Below are 17,742 nucleotides of genomic sequence, written 5' to 3'. Positions count from 1 at the left end.
TCCGTATTTTAGTTCAGGCTGCTTACCAGAAGGTGACATTTATATAACAATCTTCCAGTAGGTGTGTTATGTTTTACTAGAAGCCAGTTCAAATAAAGCTTATGTAATTTATAATGGCCTATTCCACAACACTCGCTAGGTTGAAAAGAGCCAACTAATAAAGACATATTAACTTACAGAATCACTTAGGGGGCTAATAACCCTTCCTTTGAGTGTATGGGTCTGGTTTCAATAAACTTCAAATCTGCTTTTTGTTCTTTCAAACAGGAAGGATCTGATATTGAGAAAGGCTGAGCGCTCAGAATTTCAGCTAAAATCGATGGCGTGTGTTCAACACCTTGGAAAACCAACTCCTAAATCAATGTCAATTAATTCTGAAGTCAAACTGGTTCAGTAGAGGAGACTGAAAAAACTAGGGGGGTTCTTAACTGGGCATATGGAAACTCTTAAGTCCAATTATGGGCGGTAGCCAGCTCGCTATCACCTCTGGGAGGCTGGTTGAAAAATAGGTTCAAGCAGTGTGTGTCTTTGCTTCTCACTGACCCCCACCCCTCCGCTGGAAATTTTTAAAATATGTTTAACCAAAAATCCAACTTTCTGCTGAAATAAAAAGGGGGTATGTAATTTGACAATTTGTAGTAGTAATTCCCAGGTGAAAGCCACTTAATACTAAAAGTAAATGGCAGCGATGTAATTTCCACTTAAGGGGTGTCTGCTTAATGGAAAAAAAAATGTTTAATGGTTGCTGCTGTGTCGTGTTCTTACACAGAAAACATTTAAGACTAAGGGGTGGATGGGCTGGAGATCCAGGAGTCCTCTTTCCCAGAACTGCTCTCTCACGGACAGGGTTGAGATGTGTTTGTCAATCAGGAGGTTTTGTTTGCTGAGTGCCGACCCTGCCCTAATAACTTCTGCCAGCTTCAGCCCACACCTGCACGCTGGTTTCTTTGCTTATATACATGCTCAGGGACATGCATGCCTACCCATGCAGGAGCAGTGGTTGGCATCCTCAGCACCTAACCAGCCTTTCTGGGTTGCAGGGGTGTCTTGAGAGCTGTATGAAGCTCCAGGAGCAGTGGTTGGCATCCTCGGCACCTAACCAACCTTTCTGGGTTACAGGGGTGTCTCCAGGGGCAGTCACCGGCTGTTTCCACATTAAAGCATGTCTCTTCCAGATGCCTTTATTTGAGTAGTGTTGCTTGGTTTAGTTCTAAAATTTCCTCACTCCTCTGTATGAGCCAGCACAGGCAGGATGCAGGAACAACTGCAAACCCACAGATGAAATGCAAAGAGTAAATTTATTCTTGTTAGTCCACTAACTGGGGGATCTCCAAAGCAGCACCCAGACAGAGGCACACAAGCAGGGGTGCAGGCACCACAGAGCTCGGTCCGTGCCAGAGGATCATCAAACCTGCTGTTTCCACGTGTATTTCAGGGATTTGTGCAGGCGTAGTTTACCACTGTGCTTTGCTCTTTCCCACAGCAGGACAGGAATCTCAAGCCCATTTGATAGGGTGCCTCTACCACAGGCTTATGTTACCGAAACGCGGATGTTCTACTTGTCCAACATACAAGGCTAAACAACAGGATGATACGTGTGTTTTTCTACACCTCAGCTGCAGGTCACTTGAGTGTATTTATCATCCTCCTTGCCAACCTTCTGTTATTTTCCCACACCCTCATTAACCTCATTGTTGTGTTAGATATCTCACTGAAACAATCTGTTGGCAATGAGGAGTTGTGAGGGAGTGCGGAGAGATTTGTTGATACCGATCAGGCAAATCCTGCAGCATTTTCCATTTCTAGATAATCCATGATCTTCCTCCTGAATTTCTGGAACCTCTGGGGCCTTGGCAGACCAGGTGGTACATGGCAGTTGGCTCAATGAAACCCATCCATCACCTGTCCTAAAATGATGGAAGGAGTGGAAATACTTCTCCTTGCTCTGGTGCCAGGTCAAGTCTCCATCCATTTCATTACAGGTTTCCAAAGTCAACCCTAAGCGTGGTGTAGCTGCCATTTTGACTGTCAAGCTGCCAGATACTTTCCGTCTTCAGCACTGCTGTCTTCTTCGGCTGTCACGGTGGCAGCACCAAACTGCCAGTGGCCGAGCATCACCTGAAGGGCTGGAGCTGCCAGGGCAGCTCAGGCAGCCTTTTCTCAGACACCTCTCCAAGAAGCATGGTGTTCACCAAGGCAGAGCCTGCTCAGCAGCCATGGCCAATGGGGTAAAGGATAGAGAGGATGGCAGGACTTGGGGAAAAGGGAAAGGAAGGAGGCAGGAGCGAGCATGTACGCATGCACCTGATGTGCAGGCACATCACTGCTCCTTTCGCTTGTGCTGTGAGGCAGAGGCTGGCTTTTCAGGGCGAGGGATATGTAGGCTGGCTGGCAATTGCAGCGGTGGGTTTTGTTTGATTGCTCTGTGTAAAGCTTTTAACCATACCGACAGCTGCATCATATGAAAGTAGAAATCAGGCAGGTTTATCGATACGGCCACATAAAGGGACAGCTGCATGGGCGAATTCCTCCAAGTTCAAATTCAGCTTACGTTAGTGAGAGCATGTTTTTACGGGGATGGTTTTGGCTAAAAGATGCTATACAAGCAGAGTCAGGCTTACTCTGCTAGGACTGTGACTGGGCTTTTACTGATATGGAAGGGCGGTTTGAGAAAGCCAGCCTCCAGGCTTCACTCCCAGTGACAGGGCTGGTTGGGCTCGTGATTTCAGGTCAGAACTGCCAGCTGTTTCAGCCTGGGGACATTGTGTCCCTAGCTGTTGTGCCATGACAGTCCTGGACTTTTCCTGGCCAGCCTGTGTAGTTTTACAGCTTCTGGGATGTGGGGAACTGCGGTTGAGTTCACAACAGGGAAAGCTGGATAGAAGTCTGTGGTTTCACACCCGCTGGCATGTTCTTTGCGCTTTGTGTGTGAAATGACATCTGGCAGACCGCGGGTCTGCGACGCGGCGCAGGCACCGTAGGGGTGGGCTGCCTCTCGCCCTCCCTTCCCTTTTGGCAATGGAGCAGGCCCTGCACGTGTGCCTGCAGCAGTGCTTTCCTTCGGGATCCTTAGTGGTCTGAGACCTGCTCCTCACCTGCGGGCTGGAAGCCAGCTGTGCTCAGGCAACATCCACTGGAACAACACCTCCGGGGTCCGACTGCACCAGGACTCCCTGCCTACAGCCTCTCTGGATACACCTGGACAGGACAGTGACTGTTGCAGCCTGTCCTGTCCATGATGCCGGAATAACGAGGCTGCCTCATGCACTCCCATTCACACAGACTTGAAGGAACAAGTGTCCTGGGTCCCTCTGCAGTCCTGTGTGACCTCGGGATTCATTCTGTTCAGTCCTGTTTCTTTAATGAAACTACTAACCAAAAGAGCAACTGTTGGGTTTCAGTTTTGCAACCCAACATTAAAAATAATGTTGCAAAGTTGACCTGGCCTGCTTACCCTAGGTCTGATTTCACTGTATCAGAGGTAATTAAGTGGCAAATCAAAACTAAGCATATGGCGATGTTTCAGGGAGGAACAATCTGCTTGGAACATGAACCACACAGAAGATATTGGTGTTGCCTGATTTTCAAGGTTGTCTCTCCTCCCAGTTCATGGGAATTTTTGCTAATGGCTTTAATGAGAAGTGTCAGATCCTTATTTAATGGGGATTTCTAAATTTGTGAAATAGATACGGGAAGTGTTCCTGCAGTCAGTAAGGGTTCTTGCAACCAGACTTGGTGTGGTAGAGGAGAAGGAATGAAGTTTTCTACCATACGTGTGGGAATGTTTCTCAACAAAGGAGTTTCCCCACCCACACTGCTAATATGAGAGCCTCTTCAGAGGGTGGCAGCTTGGGGCTCCACCACACGTGTGCTTCTGCTCCCTGCTGACGGAAAAGGGAGATACTCCAGTGTGTTTCATACACCCTGTAGTACTAGCCACTCTTTTTCTATTAACTTTCATTACTGCATCACTTTCAGGCCCCAGGCATGAACAGGAACCCAGATGTGCCACATTGGCCCTGAAAGCAGAAGAAAAAGATAATCCTTCTCTGAGGACGTTGTGGCTGAGGGTGTCTCTTTCAAACACACAACCAGGAGCTTGAGATTTTGAAATACGAGTTTGTGGAGGGGTAGCTGACACCTGTGTGTCTTCCACTGGTGAGCTTAACACCTGGGGTCCAAGTGTCCACAACACCTTGAGGATGACCTGAGTGTGAAATGCCTGCTGATAGTCTGGGTTTGAGGATGCTTGGCCAGGCCCCGGCTGCTCCATTCAGGTGCTCCAAGCAGAGCCTGGTCTGGAGCTGATTCTGTGCAAGAAATGAGTGAGTAGGGCGACACTCTTCACTATGGGAAAGAAGTAACTGAGAGAACGCATGGTAGAGGTTTACAAACCCAACACTGGCACAGAGAGAGTGGGTGGGGATCAACTACTCACCACCTACTGACTTTGTTAGAACTAGTTGAGAAGAAAATAGAAACTAGGAAGAAAGTGTTTGAGATCCTCTCAACTGAAAAGAGGTGAAATCCTTGATTCTCAGGCAAAACGCTCCTGAAATCTGCTCGGATGGGGCCTGAACATGAAGGGTGGGGATGCTTGTCCCAGCTTTGGGCCTTTGTGACTAGGCCCATGCTGGACCTGCTCTGGATTTACAGAATGGCACCAGTTTTTGGCAGCTACCCTGGGAAGAGTCTTAATTCCTAGCAGTGACTGCCAGAGGCTGTAAGGAGGTGGTAGGAGACCTCTCTGTAGCTTTCCTGCTCCCTATGCTCTATCCTCAAGCACTCACTGGTAGCTGCAGTCAACGATAGGATACTGGGATGGATGGACCACTGGTATGAGCCCTGTGGGACACTCCAGTCAACACTGTAAGACAAAAAAGAAACCTTGATAGGTGAGGGGTGCAGCAGCCTGGGCTGGAGCTTCCACAGCTCAGACCCATGGGAGCACACTGGTTCAGCAGAGTGAGAGGAGTTCACCAGCTGGACGCTAGTGCTGACTTCATTTTGTGAAGAAATAGTAGTCTGTGTTTTGTGAGTGCATCCTACTGTACCTCTGGGCAATACTATGGGAATTAAAAAAATAAATCAATTTTCCAGAAAAAATTTCCAGGAAAAAAAAAAAAGAAAGAAAAAATAATATATATATACTGTCTGTTTCAATAAGTATGGATGGCTTTGGGTGGATTTGTGCATTGATACACCATGGCCAATGGACAGGGATTAAAAAATGCAGTGCTTTTCCTTTCCCTTTTTTCCCTACATACAGAGAGTGTAAGAGCTTTTCTGTTTTATAAAGAAGTAATGCTTGTGATTCAGGGAGAGTAGCTCCAAAGAGAAGAACAATAACTGAAATGAACTAGACTGGACACATTAAAATCAATGCATTTAATAAAATAAAACATCTTTTTTTCTTCCCTAAAAGTTGTGTTAAAAAGGTTTAAATATACAGGGGTTCAACCAGGAGAGAAAGCTCCTTGTTCTGGGGGTACCTAGTAAATATTCAAAGCAATGAAGCCAACTAGACGAACGTATTTGGAGGATTGGACTGAATAGGCCAGGCAATCTTCTTTTCCTTTGCTTCTCTGTTGAAAGCCTCATAGATGGAGTCTTTGGTGACCGTTTTGGCAGGAGCTGAGATTTCTGCGATCCCAACGTGATTTTTTTTGGCTATCCTCGAACTGGTGGTGATGGTGTACGCGTTGCTTCTGTAGCATTTCATGGAAGACATGCAAAAAGTTTCTTTCATCCCTCGTCTGAAGTTTGCATTATAGATGGAGTAGAGGGTTGGCTTGGAAGCTGAAGAACTGAAAGAGACCCAGGTGATGGCCAGGAAAACTAAGGAGCTCTTTCTGTAGTCTGTTTCTTGCGGATGCCACAGCTGTACCACGTAAAAAGGAAGCCAGGACAGGAGAAACATGGAGTTTAACATCAAGAACATTTTGATGGTTTTCACTTTTGTTCTTGGGACGATATTCATTGTCCTCCTGACGGTCCTGCCATCGGTGCCTATTCTCCAAATGTACTTGATGATCTTCAGGTAGAAGAAGATAATGAGGATAGATGGGATCAAAAACACCACCAAGAGGTGGACAATACCGTAGATGGCTCCGTCCCAAGAATTGGGGAGAAAAAAGTTGCAGTGGTTGTCGCTGTTGTTGGAGTCGTAGAAGAAGAAAGCCGGTGATGCGAATGCAGCATCGAGCAGCCAGGAGGCCAGGATCATCTTCTTGGCTTTCTCCCTGGACACTTTGAAGCTCAGGGGGTAGACAATAGTGTAGAATCGATCCACGCATATGGAGAGCAGCACATACATCTGGACTCCAGGGGTGAGGTACTGTATGTACCTTACCAGCTTGCACATCACGTTGCCCAGCGTCCACCTGCCGTGGGTAAACTGAAGCAGCATGAGGGGCACGCTGGCGACACTGAGGAGGAGGTCTGCACAAGCCATGGAGACAACAAAATAGTTGGTGGTGGACTGTGTTCTCCTGCTCCTGTGGATCACTAAGCAAACGAGGGAGTTTCCAAAGATGGAAACCAGCCACAACGCTGCAAAAAGCATGCTGGCGGCTGCAATTTCCCCCAGCCTCAGCTGATAGGGCAAGGCAGTGTGGTTGCTGCCTGAGCTGGATCCTGTGGGTGACTCCATCATCTCGTAGCCAGCAGGAGGGATGGAGGCTTCTTCAGGGTAGCTCTTGTCCTGAGGCAGGAGCAGCAAGGTAGGGAGAACAAAAAGACCGCTGTTGTTATCCATGCTGTGGGCAAGCATGGCCACATCTTTTGCTTGGGCTGTAGAAAGAGAGAAGAGAAAAGGTTCCCTTTAACAAGTGTGTGTAAAAAACCTACCTGAACCGATGAAAGATAATATGAAGTAGTAGCTGTCCTGCTGAAAATAGCAAATTTCAGAGGAACGGTCAGAAACAGATGGTGAGACTGCAGCAGAGGCCATTAACTCTCATGCAGGTTTCTATTAGTGGCCTAAGTATTTTAGGACAGGCATTTCTGTCCTCTGGAAGACCGATGTCCCTTTCAGCGATCGAGACTGGTGTGCAGTTTCATCAGTGCTGGTGACCTGCAAACTGAGCAAGTGGAATATGCCCCATTGATCCCAGAAATGAGCTGCACTTCCCAGTGTCCATGGAAGTAGCAAACCCCACACACCAACAGTGTCCCTGCCTCTTTGACTAGATGGGAATTGGTGAAGTATATAGACACAGGAGGTGTTTCTTTTAGGGCTCTGTTAGCTGCCAAAGAGCTCACTACTACGGACAGATAGTAGTTGAGCTTGGGGAGGCTCAGCATTTACTCCTCTAAGCAGCACAGAGCAGCCATCCAACGAGGACTCTCATTGCTGACTGTAACACCACCCCTCCTGCTAACACAATAATCTGTCTCATTTTTAGATGGTGTTTTTCACCTGCATGGATGCTAGTGTGACCTCTGCATTTTTGAGCGAGTACTGAAATACGCTTCTGGGATCAAACTGTTATTGATCCGTTGTGTAGATGTATTACACGCACCATGGTACATTATAGCTATGGCCTTCTGTTTTAAGGAGGAGTGAGACAAATATGGATATGTTGCTAGACAGAGTTTCCAATCTTGGATTTAGCCAGATGGTTGGGTTGCTCTTAGCCTGTTACAGGGATAAAATGAAAAAATAATTTAGTGGCTATGCATATACAAACACTTTGCTGGGGCCTGATGTTCAGAAATATGTCCTTTCAAGCATGGTGACGACATGCAAAGCCTCTTATTAGAAACAGAAAGTCTGTTTCTGCGGGTATGTTGTGTGAATGCTTAATTCCAAAGTCTTGGTAATGTGCAAGTTAGATCAGGATTCAATTAATGACCAGAAAATTAAAAAAGTTAATTCCAGAAGCCAAATGGACAAGTTCAAAATGCCACTACCATCCTCCTCAGCTTTCCAAGTGATACAAATTCTCAGCTTTGCTTTCTGAGGTTTTTGTCACTGTTTTGCTGATGGTTTTTGCACTGCCTACTCTAGCTCTGCATCTATCACCACTTACTTTCTCCTCGCTTGCCTACTCACAGTGGAGCCTGAAAGAGCAAAGCCACTCGATGAATTTGGGGTCTTGGCCCTTCTGCTGTTTTGCATGTCATCTTCAATAACATAAAGCAAAAAAAGTAGTCGGACGCGGAAGAGGAAAAGAGGTATTAATTGCTTGATGTGGTTAGAGAAGATTTTTTTTACTTTACCTTTTTACACCCTGTATTCATTAGCTGCACTTCATAAAACATTGTGTGTCTCACGTGAAGAGGCTTGATGTACAATCAGCTGTACAGCACTGCCATAAATTTAGTGTACTTGAAAATGCAGTGTGTTTGGGAGCAGCACGGCACAGCTGCACGGACACAGCTCGCCTGCGTGGCTGCAGCCGGGCTGCTGCAGGACCCCGCGGTGCCTCTTCCACGCCTCACGCCGAGCCCAGCCACTGACTCTGCATCACCAGAAAGTGGGTTGATGCATGTGTCACCAGCACTGCTCCCAAAGCAGCTGGCCTTATTTAGCAGCTTTCACAGGCAGGTAGAGTCTGGGAAGCTCAAAACATGACTCAGGTTAAGTTGGACTCATAGCTGAAGCAGTTTGAGGCTAGTAAAAACTGGATTTGTTCCAGGGAGGCATATTATTTTGCATGGCACCCTCTGGTGAAAATAACACTCTGGGATATCAACAGTGAGACCCAGAAGTGGTTGTCGTGGTGGCCGAGTTGCCAGCCGCCTGCAAGGCACACTGCCTGCAGATGATACGTTGCCCCTTGTCCCGTTGCCTGCTGGAGGGCTGTGGGTGCTGCCCAGCCTGGCCTTTGCTTTCCCTTCATCCTTAGTTGCTTTCCCTCATAATTTTATTAATAGCTTTGCCTGGCAGATTATTCCTGGTTTCTCAGATAGCTCCTGCTTGCCTTTCCCCACCCTCCCCTGGGTGCATCTGCTCCCCTGGAGATACCCTGCTGTCATCAGCTGTCTGCAGGGTATTTGGGCTGCTGTCTCTGGCAGAGTGGCAGGACGTATTAACAGTACAGCCCCCTAAATTACATGTTAGAATTATCTGTAATAGAATAATACATGCAGAGCCTATTAACCAGATAGAAAAGAACAGTATGGGCCAATTTTGTTCCTTAATTTCCCTTCTTGACATGCAAAAGTATGTGCCATTTAAAAATAGCCTGCTGCACAAATTAAGAACAATAAGCAGATGAAATTTCTTGACCAATCCTGAAAAGTGGTGGAAGTCAGGTACAAGAGTGAAATGACCTTCTTAAACTGTTAAAATGTGCAGGCTGGGTAATACCGTTCTCATGATATTTCTTCTGGTGAGCCAAATCTGCTGTCCGTGGCTGTTCAGACCTGAGACATTATTTATGCAGGTGGATAAACCCAAAATAGTTACAGGGCTGTAGCACTCATAGTACTTCTTTACTGTTGCATTTTTGCCTAAAAGTCAGCCCAACCAGCGTTTACCAGAGAACTCAGGTTACCTGCAAACATGCCTTTGAGAAGACAGGGATTCAGCAGTCCCAGCAGAGAACAGTGTGTGACACCCTCAGAGCCATGCATGGGAAGCTAACTGGTGGGTGCCTACCAAGGAAGAAGAATGGCAAAAGACATATCCAGCTGTCTTGTGTTGGAACTTTGCTAACAGAGAAGGCAGCGCCTGAATGGAAGAAGCATTCCTGTGTGCCACCCTTTTCCAGAGAACATATGCTTCTGTTCAGAGCTAGAGTATCTGGTTACGTGTCTCTGGTGGTGGTGGTTTCCTCACTGTGAGTAAAACACAAGAGGCATCAAACGCAGGTGCAAGTAATACTATATTTTGTGATTCTTTCTTCCCTGGAAAAATCCAAAGTCATGCAGCACGCTGCCCGCAAGGTCCAGGTGAAAATAATAAAAGTGCAATAATAGGGACTTTAACTACCCAGAGCATAGAATTGCTCTGGTTGAACAGCAATTACTTGGTTTATTTTTTTTAAAAAAACTAAATGCTGATTAACTAATTCCTGCATTCCTAATCATAGAAAATTTTCCCTTCTAATGGACCAGAAGCTGATTTTCTTTTCTATTAAAGGGCCTCTGTTCAATTCTGTTTTTCCTAAGTGGCACTGAGATCAGGATCATACCTTGATTTATGTGGTGGTGCGCTTCTCCCCCTTCTCTGGGCTGTTCTATTACCTGGGAGCTGCTGACTGGGGCTTGGCACCTTGAGTAATGAGTTGGCTGGTTAAGCACCCCTTGACCCTACCAGTAGCTTACTTGGCTAAGGCAGAGAGTGGCACTGTCCATACTTGAACTCCCATCAACTGGTTGAAGCTTGGAATGAGAATGGAGACGGTCAGACAGGTGACAGAATAGCTGTCAGACTGGAAGAGGAATGCTTCATCGATCTGAGTTTAATCAACATTAGAAGTGGGAGTAAATTGAATCAAAATGGGGGCACTTTTGTCTGAATGTACAATGCTAGCCTAAATTCAAATTAACTACCTTGTGTGTGTATTGTTTCAATGTAATAATCCTGTTATAGAAGAGCAGTCTTTTAACTGCTGTTTCTTGCTATGCAGAGATGACTCTGTGCATATTGAGGCCATTTATTACTTCTGCTTCCAGCAGAAGAATGCGGATGCACATGCTTTTGTAGGCCCCCAGCTTTGCTGCCAGTTCTTTTCTCTGGTCTAGTGCTCATAAAAATGCTCAGCTATCTGCCCTGGTCCTCTTACGAAGGCTTTTCTATTCTCTGGGCAGCTCTTCTGAGCCAAGCCTGAAAATCTCTTGAGGTAAAGTATGTTCTTCCTCACTCTCTGCATTCCAGTGCACGGGGATAGAAAACATCTGCCCGGTTTTATCAGGAGAGTAACATGTTTTGAATGCAATAAAGCTTTTGAGATCCATATCTCATATGCTGCTGCCTGCTCCCCTGGCTCTGCCCAGCTGGTGGAGATTCCTGTTCTGCAGCACGGTGGGTGAGTAGCTAAAGATGCCATCACTAGAAGTGTGGATAGGCTGTTTCATGGATGACACTTTCAGTGCTGGTACAATCACAGCTCAACTTATGGTAAAAGCTTCTGAACTGAACTGATGATGTAAGCTGATATACATTACTGCATCTTGTATCAGCATCTGAGAGCCTAGCCTGTACTGCAGCATGAGGTCATGGGAGCTCATGACGGGAAATATGGGTGGAATCAAATACAGGAAGGAAATGTTCTTCGTTTCCAGCACATCTGAAGAATAGATGTTATACTCGGGTACTGTGTGCGCATGAATCTAAAGATTTTTCTGCTGTATGCTTGAGGAAAGTAAGGGCAAATAGACACTCTCTTTGCCATCAACCTTCGTTGACTCTTCATGTTCTTTCCTGAATACTTCAAAAAGGTATTAAAGCTAAGAACAAGGATATAATGCTGCCACACCTGTTGGGAGTGGGGTCAATCTATATATCTTGTACTGGGTGCCTGGGGACAAATCCTTTTTCAGCTTTATTCTTTTAACTTAGCTTAGTAAGCAGTAAACCATGCAGCAAGTAACTAGACCAAGAACAGGGTGAATATATTCCTTCTGGGTCTAGGAGCTCACATCTGGAGTAGCTACTCTGCCTGCAGACCCATAGCACTGGGTTTGAGGTGTGGCCTGGAGCCCATCCATGGGCCATGATTTTGATGAACATTCAGGGTTCAAAACTATGCATAAGTCACAAGTTACTGCCTACTGGCTGAGTCTCCTCAAGAGACAGTGCCATCTTTTGAAGCTTATTGTGGTGTGAAATGTTCTGGGAGCAATAGCTTTTCCCTGCATCTGAAGTCAATGGATTTTTCTCCTGTATTTGCTGTGGGTTAAGGCTGACATGCAGGCGGTCATTGTAGGTCTATTAACCTGAGGTGAGTTGCTAAAACCCAGTAATTTATTCATGCACCTAAGCCCTAGGAGTGTGTTTATTCCCTGCTGGTGGTGGGAAGGAGCCGTTATAGTAACTGCAGATTCCATGTATACCCAACATCATGCTCTGGTTCAGGGACAGACAGTGGTAAAATGTGATCCAGATTTGTGCTCAATGCTACACAGGTAGACACCCTTACCTCCTGAGCATCTGCAGGGTGAGGGGACAGGTGTAAGTCTTCAACCAGCTCTATGCTGAAACACATGTGGAGTTTGCAACCCTCAGATCTGTAGAAAGGATGATCTTTCTGGAGACATAGGCAAGGTCACTTGCAGTGAGAAGTTAATCCTCCAGTAGCTGTAGGGTAGGGTCATTCGTAAGGCCCAGGGAGGACACAGCCCTCCTTGGCGACAGACCTGGGCTGTGCTGAATGAATTGTTGGGTTTGCCATGACCTTTGGACTATCTGTTTCCCCAATCTGCCCGCTCTTGCCCACAGCCCAGTCTGGCTAGTCATAGGAGACACACACGGCGTGGTGCTCTGGAAACTACCTTATCAGCATCATGCGTGCAACACAGTGTTTACAAACAGGGACACAGTGGTTATAAGTCTCCTGTTACAGGTGTAACTCTTCTTCTGCAAGGGAAAGACCCACAAGAGTTTTTAAGTGTCTCAGAGCTTTATTCTATCCTCCAGCTGCTGTGACTAGTAGGCAACACTCTAGATCAGCACTGTTCTAAAAATGATGGCAGAACCATATCTGTGCCCTGTGGAGGCATGAAAAGTGGGAGCAAGGAGGAGAGGGACCAACCTAGTTTCCAACTCTGCTGTCTGAATAGGTTCCACCCATTGGAGTTGTCCAAGAATTGTGTGGAGAAGCTTGAAATATACCTTTGCAGGCTGCTCACCTTCCTTAACAGGGTTGGAGTCTGTCCTTGGACATGGCTAGGCTGGACCCTTTCCTGATTCAGAGGTTAAAAAAAAATATGCTCTCTCCCACACACTTAAACTTATTTTGGGCAACAACAGGCCCTGCCCACAACAGGGCACACTCTTCTGCTTGACGAGGGGAGCACAGTGCTTACCAGGGCTGGTTTGCCATGGTGGGTGTTGACAGGTAAGCTGTGGTGAATCTCATACTTGGCTGATTTCTTTGCCCATCCCTTGGAAATTCTCACTCTCTCCCTGCCAAGTGTCCTCTCCCCTACAGGGAAAACATGCCATGTGTATAAAGGGAAAAAAGCAGCTTCAGTGAGGCCTCCAGCAGCTTAGCTCACCCTCTCACTAGCAGGGAGCACAAATTCTCCTCCTAGGAGAACCTTAGGGTGGGGGGGTTTTGTTGCTTCTATATGAAAAGGTCATGCAGAAATTAATTCTTTATAATAAATCTTGTGAAAGCTGCTTTCTCACCACGTAAGAATTTAATATGGTAACAGAAATTTTACACTGGTACAAGCATTTGTGCTGGGATGTGAAAGTGCCTGTCATATGGCTCTTGACCCTTCTCAGTAATGTATATCTGGTGCTCACACGACACAGGTCACCTGTGCCAGAGAGATACAGTGACAGCAAGTGGAGTGGGATTATTAGCACTGGTGGCTAATAATCATGCCAGGGATAGAGTTGCTAGAGGTCTTAAGATGCTTCCTTCCAGGAGTACTTATCTGATAGGAATGAGAAGACCTGAATGAGCAGTAGGAGAATGTTTCCATGGGCCTCTGTCACAGGATGTGGCCATTAGTGAGACCATTTCATAGCCTTCCTATACTAACTTTTCTGGAGAGGCTGGGAGGGCTGAAGGGCATGCAAACCCCATAGTTAGGCTGGAAGTGCCTGGTGCAGAGATAATTGATTGTTGGAAGCAATGTCCCAGCTGAGCTAGGCTCAGGGAGGACAAAAACAGGTTATGAGAAGTCACTGAGTCAAGGCGCTTGCCTGCTGATAACCCCTGAGCTGGAGATGTCTTCTTGGGCAGAGGGGCAGCTGCAAGAACTGTGTTGGCTGCCTGTCAGATGGAAAGTCTAGGGAATGATGGAAGCTACTGGAATGGAGAAATCCCAAACACACAAGCGCTGCATCATGTGTTGGTGTTGGGAGAACTGTGTGTGTGGTGGGGAGGGGGAGCAGGCTCTACCTGAGGATGTCAGTGGGTTATTTTGCATTGTCTGATTGAAATTGCTCTCTAAATTGTTAAACACCTGAGGGAGGATGCCTGGTGGAGCTGCAAAGGAAATGCAGATGGAGATCATATGGTGTGACCCAGATGAGGGAATTGTACTGCACAGCTTTGCAAACAGAGGCTTCACAGGAGAACTGCGGGGGAGTAAGAGTCTGCAAGCTCTTACTTTAAGCTAAGGAGCAGGCTCCCCAAACGTGTCTAAGGTATAGAAATCCCTCCCCTTATTGACTCATCTGAGACCAGGATGTTTAAAATTAACTCATAAATCAAGCTTCCATATTTAGATGCCCAAATACAGATTGGCTTCTAAGGATGCTTCTGGGTTGGCATCCAATTTTTCTGCAAATGAAGCCGCTTGTTCAAATGATTAACAGTGGCTTTAACAACAAATCTTACAGAGCCACATTTGAAAATCTTTGCCAAAAAGAACTGGCTATGATTCCAGCCTCATACACACAAATGGCCTTTTGAAAGCAGAAGGCAGTTCTACTTCTCCCTTACTCTGTGGAGCCAACATATTGTTTGACATGCTGGAAGCCAGCTGGATAAATGCGAAATATTGCTATGCATTCTTAGAGAGTATGTGCCTGAATTAGCAAAAACAGAATTGCCTTCTTGCCTCTGTTGGCTACAGATAAGCAAAGATTACTATGCCTGTGGTGTTTCCCTAAGTAGCTCCCACACAGAAAAAAAAAAAAAAAAGGAGACAACACTTTCAGGAAGGATGATTTCAAATTAATGACTGAAAAATACAAAAGCAGCTGTTTAGTGCAATAACACGAGGGTGGAAGAAGCTGTTTGAATGTACCTAGGGACAGAAAAAAACAGATGAGCAGATCAGTCTGCTCTGTCTCAGTAGAAGTCATTTTCTACTTTCATTGAACTGATCATGTCAGGGGATTGTTTTAAGACAAGTGATAAAATTTAAAAATAACGACTATAGATTCACAGAATGAATATTTGTGCAGAAAATATAGATAAGCTTTCCCCAGTAATTCTCCACACCTCTCTGCTTTCAGCAGAATCAGTTTAAAATTCAAGCCCCACAAGAGCATTTCCTCCTGAGGAATGAATCCTCCTTGCTAAAACCCAAGGAATTCAAACGCACAGAAGTAAATACAGATAAGAGAAATTACCGGAGAAGATCATCCTGCTCGTCTCTGCAAAGCGAACTCTCCCTTTAGGCACAGCAGTGTTCGGCACAGCAGCTGTCCATCCACATATCTGCTCCAAAGGATAATCCCAGAGGCGCTGGTCTCGTCCTGTCGCTGTTATGCCAAGTGAAGGCACCTCTGGCAAGGTGCCAGCCGCGCTGGAACCCCGGGGTGTGTCCGCGTCCTTAGCGACCTCTGCCCGGCTGCCTGTGGGCGGGGTTGCCAGGGGACGGTGGGCAACGCTGCTCCTCTTCTGTGGCGGAGGGAAAAACGACGTTCCGCAGGGCTGGCCGCTGCCAACGGTTTCTCCACGTGTCATGTGGGACGCGGATCACGTGGCTGTCCCTCCCCAGGACCCCGCCGCCCCCGGCCCTCCGCGCCCCCGCCCCCCTCCGCCCCCCACGCCGCCGGGCCCGTCAGCACCACGGACAGCGGCGCGCGCCCGCGCCCGCAGCCCCGGGCACCGCCCCCCCCCCCCCCCCGCGGGCCCCCGGGACAGGGGGCGGCCCCGGGGGCAGGGGGCGGCCCCGGGGGCAGGGGGCAGCCCCGGGGGCAGGGGGCAGGCCCGGGGGCAGGGGGCAGGCCCCGGGGGCAGGGGGCAGGCCCCGGGGCAGGGGGCAGTCCCGGGGGCAGGGGGCAGTCCCGGGGGCAGGGGGCAGGCCCCGGGGGCAGGGCCGCCCCATGGCCTGCGGCGGGGCTCGGCTGCCGGCGCTGACGTCCTGGTTGCCATGGCGAGGTGCGGCTGCTGAAGAGGATGCTTCTCTTCCACCATGGTCGCCATGGGACCCTGCCGATTGAAAGAAACGGAGCGAATGAATAAAGAGAGGAGGTGGAAAGAATATTTAATCAGCTTCCTCTGGGAATGTGTGTTCGTTTGTTTGTTTTTTTTTTTTTTTTAAATTCCCATGCAGATACTGGAACTCTTTAAGGAAAAAGAGAAACCCGACTCTCTGGTCTCCCCATTTAGCACTGGGCACTTTTTTATCCCATGTGGAATGGCACTGACACCATTTCCTGACATTCTTTGCCACAGACACTTTTTCCAAGCCAGGCAGCAGAGTAACGACCCTCCCCAAGTCTCAACGAGCCGTCTCTCGCAAACACTTCTCCTACAGAGAGGCAGCGGCTCCAGAAGTTGTATTACACTTTAAGTTTAAGGAAGGAATGTATCATCTGAGCCCTGACAAACTTTATGCCTGTGAGCTAGTCCAGAAAATCATTCCATGCATGGATTTCTGCTACTTCAGGATTTCTCATGAGGTGCATGGGTAAGCTGAACCAACAAGGCTGATCCCAAGGCTGGGTGTTTTCCTTGGTTTCCCTCATTTTTCAATGGAGAACCCCAAGTATATTTTTATAATTTTTTTACTAAAAAATTTACAAGGCAGTGAAGGAAAAATACGGTTGCTTATTAAAAAACTACTTTCAAGTAAGAACATTTAAATAAATGGGTGTTTTTTTTACAAGTAATTACTGCAGTATAGTTTGATTTCCTATATTTTATATTTTTAAGCTACATTACATGCAATGGAGAAGGTATCCTGGGAATTAAGTCAGAAATATGGAATAGCTTCTATTCAAAGAATGGCTCGAATAGACTAGGACTGTTTTGCCCAGTTAGAAATGGGTAAGGTGTGGGCAGATTTGATAGAGTCAATGACACGAACAGTGTGAATAGGGACTATCTGTTCATCTTCCAATAGAAGAACTTGCAAGGGGGCATCAGATGAAAGAACCTGGTCCAGAACACGCAGAAAAGGGGGGTTCCTGGAAGTGTGGGTGTAAATCCGTGGGGCTTCTTGCCAAAGGATGTTGTGGATGCAAAATTTCATGTGAATTTGATGGGAGCTTGAATAAATGTTTGGAAAAATGCTAAATAGCTCTAGACTGTCCTAAACTAATAAACCACATCACTTTCCAAAAAATCATCTGAGCTCAGAATACTTGGAGGTTGGGAGAATTCTTGAAGAAAGTATTGTTCTGAGGTTCAGTGAGAGGTACCTTTATAACCAAGCCAATAATTTTATAAAGTTTGGGGTGGGAGTGTGACTTTCCAAATATGTCTACAATATACCTTGCCCAGTTAAAGAATGGCAATGGTAATGCCAGCTTGACATACACCAGCTTCATTTCCAGTTGTTTCACACCCTATAGTTGAAACTTTGCTGATTTTCCCCAGCAAGTTTCTGTTTACTGTTTTCTTCCCCGGTGTCAGAGGAAGATAATCTTATTTTTCACCTTCTTTCAAACTTGGTTTCCCTGGCAGTGAAGGACGGTGAAAGAAAGTTACCTGACACTTGTGTTGATGAAGTTTTTGCACAGGAACATGGAAACCACTGGACTGACTCACACAATCATTCCTCTTGTTTAGGGTTGCAAACTTTGACAGTGGTAAATGCATAATGTTTTGGAAGAAGGCATAAAAAAACGACAGCTGTTTTGGGGGTTCACTTTCTCTTTCTTGCCACATAGACATAAGGATCAAGGCTTGAAACATGTAGTGATACTAGTTTTTC

General features: G+C 46.7%; 2 protein-coding genes across 2 annotated transcripts in view; both read right to left on the bottom strand.

Moving 5' to 3' along the window:
• Positions 1–17,742, bottom strand: part of MANSC1 (MANSC domain containing 1) — a 342,189-nt gene that overhangs the window by 219,026 nt on the left and 105,421 nt on the right. The window lies entirely within an intron of this gene.
• GPR19 (G protein-coupled receptor 19) lies at positions 589–15,849 on the bottom strand. The gene is made up of 2 exons (XM_080392421.1): positions 15,209–15,849; positions 589–6,792 (listed from the first exon to the last, which is right to left on the bottom strand). The coding sequence occupies exons 1-2, from the start codon at positions 15,543–15,545 to the stop codon at positions 5,522–5,524; spliced, it is 1,608 nt and encodes a 535-aa protein (XP_080248547.1). The 5' UTR covers positions 15,546–15,849; the 3' UTR covers positions 589–5,521.

Source organism: Falco punctatus, assembly GCF_963210335.1.
Source record: "Falco punctatus genome assembly, chromosome: 6".
NCBI lineage: Eukaryota > Metazoa > Chordata > Aves > Falconiformes > Falconidae > Falco > Falco punctatus.
The sequence above is the reverse complement of the archived record's forward strand: the minus strand, read 5'-3'. Positions and strand labels throughout refer to the sequence as shown.

Coding starts and splice junctions, on each gene's coding strand:
- GPR19 (XM_080392421.1), bottom strand. CDS start 15,545: ATGACACGTGGAGAAACCGTTGGCAGCGGCCAGCCCTGCGGAACGTCG. Junction 6,793..15,208: donor GAGCAGGATGATCTTCTCCG/GTAATTTCTCTT, acceptor CTCTTTCTACAG/CCCAAGCAAAAGATGTGGCC.